We start from the raw sequence: 8,599 nt of genomic DNA, 5'->3' as shown, positions 1-8,599 counted from the left end.
TCTGCCAGAACACTGGCACTTTGCAAACACTGCCAACACAAACCCTGCGAGCAAGCCAGCTGACATCAGCTGACCCAGGACATGGTGGGACTTTGGACATTTTATCCATTCCTCTTCAAACAGGCAGCCTTTTGTCTGGGCCGTTTGACCAAAACAAGCCCGTGAATAAAAGCAGAACCCCGCCTATGGAAGGCGTGCTTAAGTCGATGCAATCTAAGATACACAGCACCAGAAGTTACGTGATCTGAGCTCAAGATCAAACCAGGTTTGCAATATGTCTCTCTAATAAAATGGGATTTTTACTATACCAGATACATTGTGGGATAGATGCATAAGGGAACATTATCCCCATTGCTGCCTGGGGCTTCACCACCAGCATTTGTGAGAGGAACCCAGCAGGACATGTGATCTCTAAGATATTTCCATCGGAGATGGCCAGTTGAGTGTGGCCTAGACTGGTGATGAGGAAAAGCAGGGTCCTGTCCTTGCCTAGATTAAATGAATTGGATAATTTCTGTATAGCTCAAGCAGATGGTTGTTTGCACCACAAAACTTGCTACTGAAACTGGCTCCTTAGCTGGCAGGCAGAGGAAACGTTAGGGACTGAGGCTGTGGTTGCAGTGTCTTTGGTATGCGATCTGTGCGCTACCAGGTCAGAATAAACGTGGTTCGGCTCAGACGTGGGCCACAGTTATATTTCCCGGAGTCGTATTAGCCAGAGCTCACAATACGGATGTAAAGTCCATTATATGATTTTATGCTCACTGCGGGGGGATGCATGGAAATGCATATCTAAGGACAGGTAAGTCAGGTGGTACCTGATCGAGCACAAAGCCTTTTGGCACAAAAATCAACACGGCCAAATTTTTGGAACAAATCAGAACCAGCAGAAAGGATTTACTGCAGATCAACGCTGCATTGAGTGGGTCTGCTGTTTTCTGTCTGGCCCGGGGAGCCAGATAAAAGCTGGATGTCTTGTGTTATCAGGCCATATCTTATGAAACTTCTCCATGTCAGATTCTTGCAGAGCACGCTGAGGCCGTGGGGAGCACGCATGCAAACTGCAGTGAGCTATACCGGCCCCACCAAAGTCCTGGGCGCTGTTATTCTGGCTCTGTACACTGAGCAAGCTATTCATGCCCTAATGAAAGAGTAGCTGTCTCTGGAGGTAGAGGAGGATGGAAAGCCACTGCCCTGGCAGGATAGTTTCCCAGTATCTTTCAGCAGGCATATGCCATTTTCAAGGAACAAGTATAGTAGAAATCAGAGCATTTCTAGACCAGGCCGGTGGCTGGTGGTCTTTGGAGCTAAAGCGGCAACCAAATGTGATAATATAATAACTCTGTGGCCTGCTCACTTGCTCTTTGTGCCAAAGGAATTTCTCAAATTTCTCAAAGGTCTCGCCTCTGTGGAATAACAGTGTCTTATTGAGGAATTACCATCAGTCATTTTGCATCAGCCCTGGAGCCACACGGGGTGGACGGAGTGAGGCATACATCGCCCTTCTCTCCTTGCGTAAAGGCAACATCAACATACAGGGCTGCCTCTCTGGCGGGGGGACGAGTGTTGTTGTGCTGTGTTGCACCCCCAGCTGTGCTTGCACTGCGGGCAGGCTAAGCCACGAGCCCGGCAAATGGTGTCTCCTGCTCTCAGTGAAACCTCATTCTTGTTCTGCGCTCAAGGTGCTGCACAGCTTGAGAGATGGGAAATGGAAATGCTTTTTGCCTCGGTCACTATTTAGAAATTAGGCATAAACCCAGATTGAGTGAAATGGAGCTGCTGTCTGCTGGTGGTGGGGTGGCTTTCCAGCGGTGGGCTTGGTGAGCTCCACGCTCGCTGTCTGGACTTGTTTGACACAGGGCCAGTCCTTGCAGGGGAGCAGGGGTCCCGCCACCAGCACAGGCTGTGCCAGTCAAGAAGGAAGCCAAAGATGCCTGCGAAATCCTGCTTAAAGATGTGTAGCCTGGGTTTAAAATGCTGGTGGGAATATTAAGTTTGAAGGACTGGCTGGTGGCTGGTGGGGGGTGTTGGTGAGGCGGTGCGAGGAGGGCATGCCTTCTGCATAGCCTGCAGTTTGCTTCCAGTTTTGAAACCTCTAACCCAGCACTTCACGTGACCAGCCTATTCTGCAGTTTTTGTTAGCTGTGTAAAACTTGATGTGCTTAAGACTGAAAAAGAATACGAAACAGAACTTATACTTGAATTCTTTTTTTAATTTGGCAGTTTATACCTGCATCTTAACTGCTACTATTTTTAATTCCACACTCCTAGGTGCAAAAGACCCTAAATTCAAAAGACTTTGGGGAAAAATAGACCAAAATCTACATAGAGATGTGCTCCCATCTCCGTACAGTAAGCCCATTGCACAAATCAAGGTGTTTCTTGGAGCACATAAAAATTGTTGCCTTTCACATCACTCAAGAAAAGGCTGTTCTAATATGGGCCCAATTGTAACACAAAATAATTATGGAAATTCAAATCTTGAAAAATTAAATATTCAGATCCTCACTGACATACTGCAAATACATTTGAAACATTCTTGTTTCCCAGGATAATAGCTACGTAATTAGGCTAAGCCTTTCACACTTTCTCTTTGAACTCGTTGGATTTATTTACCAAAAATCATTGCATAGATATGCCCAGCAAATATTTTAGAGAACCATTGGTGACTAAATTAAAAGCTTAAATACAGAGATTCTCTCTTCACTAAGTACTGGCTTTTATTAAAACTGTGAGTTGCTCATACTTCATCCCTTGCAGCCTTTTCAAATCCTCTGTTTGACATTTTGAATGTGCCATGCGGGTTCTAATACACATTACACAAAAAGAGCTATTATAAAATTCCTGACTTTTTCTTGTTTGCATGACAAAGAGGGAATGGCAAATCCTCCAATTGGACCAGATAATCACTCTCCTGTGAAAAGCCTACAATCCACATCCTCTGTTTTCTTCTTAGCTGAGCTTCAACTGTGTTTGGTCAATAATTTTATTTTACACGTGAAGCCCATAAATCACCTTCCAATACACATTGGACAGTGAAGAGTCCTGGTAGATTAGACATCAGCCGCAGGAGAAATCACATCCGGATCCAGGAAAGCCGGGTGCTGCTGGAGCAATCAGGCATTTTCATTTCATGTTATCATGGCTTTTTGAAGAACCCTCACTACACAGCAGGACCACTCTCTGGAGCGAAGACTAATTGGGTGGATAAAAGTTTACAGGATCAGGTCTTCTGACATGAGAGACCATTACAAATCCATGAACTGCAGATTTATCCAGGTGACTGTCGCTATATAAACATAACAAATTCACTGCTGGAACTGAGTTAGCCAACACTTACAGAGCGTATCTGAAGGAAGCTTTGTCAGCCACCTGAACATTGCTTGGATGCAGTTTGCGACCCAAGCTTCCAAAGTGGTTCATCCTGCGACGGCATTTGTCCCACCCCATGGTGCCGCTTAGCTGGGGAGGCAGTCCGGAGGGAAGAGCCGGGCGTACGGAGCCTTCCTACGGGGCTGAGAGGGTCCCAAAGATTTCAGCAAAAAACCTCTTCCCTCCTCTGATTCGCAAGAGCAGGAGTATTTGATATGAGTTGAAGTTGAGGTGGTGAAATGAAGTGGATGTTTTTCACTGTTGTTTGTGTCTTGGGAATGAATATAACAGAAAATATCGGTTCATTGAGAGAAAGATGCTACACAAAGGGAAAAATTAAAGAATGCACTGCCTTGGGCCATGCACAAACTGTTGGTTTGTAGTCTGCGTTTCCATTTTAGCCTTAAAACTCGATTCAACTAAATAAGGTGCCCCTTTAACATCTAATGGAGTCTTTATCATGTTTAAGGAGACAAGTTTCTCAAAAGGTTATAAAGACAAAATGAGCAGTAACAGAAGTGTTTAGTTAAGCTCTTTCAGATGGCTTCGTTGCCTTCCTCTGCATACAAGACAGGCTGCCTCTGCCTCGGCTGACACTTGTTTTAATGAGGGATGAACCACAATGGGGTGCTTTTGTACAAGTTCGTTACATCGGGCCAGACCTTTCTCAGGGCACACCGTTCCACCTGGACATTGGATGAACCTGGACCAATTTTAAATCATTTACAGAGACATATAAAATCCAAAGAACTTTTGATGCTGAAGTCGTTTGTATGTACATTCAGGCATGTTACTGCTGGAGAGGATGAGAATCTGCCTCAAGTGCCATGCTCCTTCGCACTTTTATCGATTACATTTTATTTTTTTCAGTTCACTTCCCCTGGGATTGGTTTCAAAAATAGACTTCCGCATCTTATGCCAGCAAAGGCCAGGGAAGCAAAGGATGTGAGCTTCAAGTTTAAAGGTTGACTTCAAGGCAAACATCCAACACCCCCCAGCCTCCAGGTCAGCTTCGCTCTCCAGAGGCAGCTCTCTATTGTGGTTGTTAACAGCATTCAAAATACCAGTATTCTTCATCCATGTTGTGGAAAAGCAGAGTGGTTTCTCATGTTCACTGAAAGGTGATCTGCCTTTATATAAAGCCGCCTTCTTTTAAGCACAAGTATTATGAAACCCACAGGAATCCATAAAGAGTGATGGGACATTTTTCTAAAATGTCAGGCCTGTACGTCTTCCACCTTCTGTGATTCAGAAGTAGCGTAAAAGGCCATAAACCATTCAACTGCTGTGATTCACTGCCCTGATTCATACGCTTGATACAAATATTCGGAGATCAAAGCGGTACCTACCCCTCAAAAAATATTTTAAATGATTTTTTAATGCTTGCCATAAAGTCGGACTTCCAGCTAAAGCATTATTCTCCTGATTGATATTGGCTATTTTAGGTAGCAAGTCCCCTGCGATAAAGATTGACGCTTCCTTTAAGAATCAGATGGTGTGGTGCATAAAGCAATGTATTCTGCAGATGTGTTTCCTCCCTGGCCTAGGCTGAACGTGAGACACTGATCACTCAGGGGTTTTCTGGGCAAAAGTTTACAGGGAATTAAAAAAGGATGGAAACTTCTTCCCCGTGAAGGAATCTGGAGACTCCCCTAAACCTTCTTGTATTAACTTTGCAGTAGGTGAAGGTGTTAAACTGGCATGTGTCTACCGACAGGGGAGTGATCCTTTTAAGTCCTCTGCTTCGTCCCCACTTGTGGAATTTGTTGTGCCAGTGGGACGAGGCTGGCTATAAAACCCCGGCGCAGGGGACCTCTGTCCCGCTCAGGCAGCCTGTCACCACATCTCTGCTGAGAGCAGCCCCGGGGAGATCCCCCCTTCGTCTCTGCCGGGCAGGCAGCTGCTTCGCCGACGGAGGAGGATGGACGTGAGGTTCGCCTGGATGCTCTGCGTGCTCTGCCTGGTCATCACGGTCCGAGCGTTTACCCAGGAAGGGTTCAAGGAGGTGTTGCTGAAGCAGCTGGGGCTCTCTGAGGTCCCTAAACTTCATAAGAAAGACTTGGTGGATCTGGTTATCCCAGACCACGTAAAGAACAAATACCTCTCCATGCTGAAGCGCCAAAGGGTGAAGCGCCGAGCTTTGCCGAGCCTGGCCGGCATCCTCAGGGGGATCCCTGGCAACGCAGGTAACGTTTCTGCCGTCGCTGTCGGGAACTCATGAAGCACTGTGCCGCTGCCCAGGGAAGCTGCCCACGCTCGCCCGGCCGGCCGCAGGACGGGCAGAGGCAAACCCACGGGGGGAATGAGGTTTGGGTCTGGCCCCAAACCTGAGCTGGGTAGAAGAGGTGCAGGTAACAGCATCTTAAAGATTAACATGCCCTAGTAACTCCTTGCAGCTGGAGAGGGGGTCCTACAGTCCTTGCAAAGGGCAGGCTGCTGCTGGAGTTTGATAGAAGACAAAAGCCTTGGTACCCAGGCAACATTTTGGGCAGGTGGAAAAATGATGTAAAAAAAAAAAAAAGCCAGTAGAAAGTGCAGACCTTGCAGGTTTGGGGTCAAAACTCCAGAAAATCCTCTAATAGGAATCACACCTCTTTGAGGATGTTTCACTCTCCCCTGTCTCTTTTTTTTTTTTTGTCTGGGAAAAATATCAAGGAGGAAATCAGCTGTACAGACACAATGGTGTCTGTACAAGGACACTTAGAGCTTGTTTCACTTTCAGAAGACGTACATAACACCCTGGGCAGCAAATGAAGACACTTTTTCATTGCAAGCAGTGCAGTTTCCTGCTTTCATGCCCAGCGCTGGCACAAAGAGGCGCGCACCTTTTCGGGGTTTGCTCAATTTGGGGTCAAATTATATAGGAGCTTTCTTTCCTCCAGGTCGCAGAGACTCAGACATAGAAGAAGAATTAGGGCATTTGCAAGACATTGATTCAAGTATGCATTAGAAAAGGTGTGTTTAGTGGCTGTCTCTGCCACAAGGGGTCTGATGTGGGAGCATGGAAGAGGCGTGTTGTGATGATAATTGTGGATGAAGTGTGGGGGCTTTGCTCACCAGGATGGCAAGGACAGGCTGCCTTTTTTGTTCCCAACGTCCACAGGCATGGCAGGAGAAGTCCTCTACTCTGACACCACCACACGCCAGAACCTGATCTTTGACATGGAGGGCAGAATACCTAAAAACAGCGAAGTGACAATGGCTGAACTGAAACTCTTCAAAAAGCCCCTGGACAGAGCAAACCTGCCGGCCAGGCAGTCTCACAGGCCCGTCTCCAACGCCAGAGTCAGCGTGTACTGGGTGCAACGGCAGCACGATGGTACCAACAGGACCTCCCTGATAGACTCCCGGTAAGCAAGGGACCTCTCCTGAAGGCAGGACTCTAGTTACGGGGTATGGGTCCTCTGGGGCAGGTTTGGGTGTCATGTGTTTGTGCCTCCGGTCAGCCTGAGGGGGTTACATCTGTAGAATCGGGCTCTATAGCCTCCAAACCCAGAATGAGTTGGTAAGAGCAGATATTAGGTTAAGACTGCAATATATGATGAGTCATTGAAATAATCTATTTCTGTGTCAAACGATGCCGTGTACTGCTAGGTCTTCCCCTTTAAAGCCCTCCACCTGGTTCACCTCTCTCACTCCCTAACTCACATGCGTTACTGGCTGCTGGTATTCTTTCCATTGGCCATTTCATTAGCTGGTTTAAATATGTAAATTATGCAAAAAGCATCTGATTCTGTAGCCTTGAGCTCTGCAAAAGTTTTACAACCCTTGAAGGCAGAATTAGACATCAAACCAATTTTCTGGGTGGGTGGAAGCTTATGGCCCTAATACAGCTAGGACAGGAGCAGGTGGGAGTAGTGGTGTTTACCAGGCTGCCGTCACTAATACTGGGGCTGCATATAATCCTGCACCACCATATTTCTGTATGAGCATGAATGAATATCTTGACATGAGCATGCACAAAGGGTTTTATTTAGCCCTTCAGTGTCTGCTAGATCTGCAGGCTTCTTTTTGAGGTGTGAGTTAATTGCATGGGTGCTTGCCCAGAGCGCTCAGCAAAAATTATCGTGTAATCAAGGCACGTGACAATCTACGGGAAGCAAATTATTCTGCTGCAATAACAGCGCTGTGAGCCCGGGCTTTATCTGATGGGCTTTTCTCTAACGCTGAGCCGCTGTCGCACAGGCTGGTTCCCATACGCGAGTCGGGCTGGAAGAACTTTGACGTGACGCAGGCCGTGCATTACTGGCTGCGAAACAAGAGGCGGGAGCCAATGTTCCTGGAGGTCTGGATTGAAGGAGAAAGGGTAGGCAGCCATGCCTCAGAAATGGCCAAAGCCGTGCGTTTCACCTCTCAGGACCCCAAGGATAAAGCCCTAGGCAAACCTGAACTGGTGCTTTACACCCTCGACTTGGAAGACTATGGGTACGTATGAAACCGAAATCTGTACTGTCTCCGGTGTAACTTTGCCCCTGAATTATTGTACTGTGCGTGCCAACCCAGGGCGTGCAGCTCTTGCCCTCGCAAGAAACCTTCCTGGTTTCCAGTGACGGCATCAGTTCTTGTCTCTCCCTTGGCACGCAGGGGCCCCGGGGATTGCAAGGAGGAGGCGGTGACGGGGAAGTCCACCTGCTGCCGGCAGAAACACTACATCAACTTCCGCGAGCTCGCCTGGACGCAGTACTGGATCATCGAGCCGGCAGGGTACCAGGCTTACTGGTGCTCGGGGGGCTGCCTGCAGCCCCCCAGCCCGCTGCGGCGCTTCGGCTACGGGGAGCGTGCCTGCGCCGTGGTGGAGAGCTCCCCGCTCCCCATGATGTACCTCGTCAAGAGGGGCAACCGCACGGAGATCGAAGCAGCCGAGTTTCCCAACATGATCGTTGAGAAGTGCAGCTGCGTTACGGACGGCATGGCGCTGGTGTGAGACGCGGGCAGCCAGCCCGGGACCCGCGGCTCTCACAGGGAGAGCGGGATGTCACCCATTCACCCGATTCCCCACAGCCCTGCCCAGAGCCACCCTGGTCCCCAGCCCTGGGGCTGGCGATAAAGGTCTGGGGGGACCCCCAGATACCCCCCTGCAAGGGTCAGCAGCAGCTGGGGTTGCGGCTCTCCCACGCGTCCCACTACCCTGCAGAGAGGCTGCACTTAAAGGCACTGTCCATATAGATGGGCTCAGAGGAGCATCTGTCTTCACATGTACCTACGTGAGGGGTACCTATGGAACCTA

At 48.4% G+C, this 8,599-nt stretch overlaps 1 protein-coding gene across 1 annotated transcript; it reads left to right on the top strand.

Annotated features, from left to right (window-relative positions):
* Positions 1 to 5,314: 5,314 nt before the first annotated feature.
* Positions 5,315 to 8,308, top strand: LOC309588286 (left-right determination factor 2-like; the record flags this gene model as incomplete). Its single annotated transcript, XM_082307338.1, has 4 exons — positions 5,315 to 5,558; positions 6,476 to 6,722; positions 7,558 to 7,797; positions 7,957 to 8,308. 4 exons carry the CDS (start codon positions 5,315 to 5,317, stop codon positions 8,294 to 8,296), a joined length of 1,071 nt encoding a protein of 356 aa, XP_082163464.1. The 3' UTR covers positions 8,297 to 8,308.
* Between the last annotated feature and the right edge of the window lie 291 nt (positions 8,309 to 8,599).

The sequence above is a fragment of the Platalea leucorodia genome, assembly GCF_965183815.1.
Source record: "Platalea leucorodia genome assembly, chromosome: 3".
NCBI lineage: Eukaryota > Metazoa > Chordata > Aves > Pelecaniformes > Threskiornithidae > Platalea > Platalea leucorodia.
This window is presented reverse-complemented; position numbering and strand designations above follow the sequence as displayed.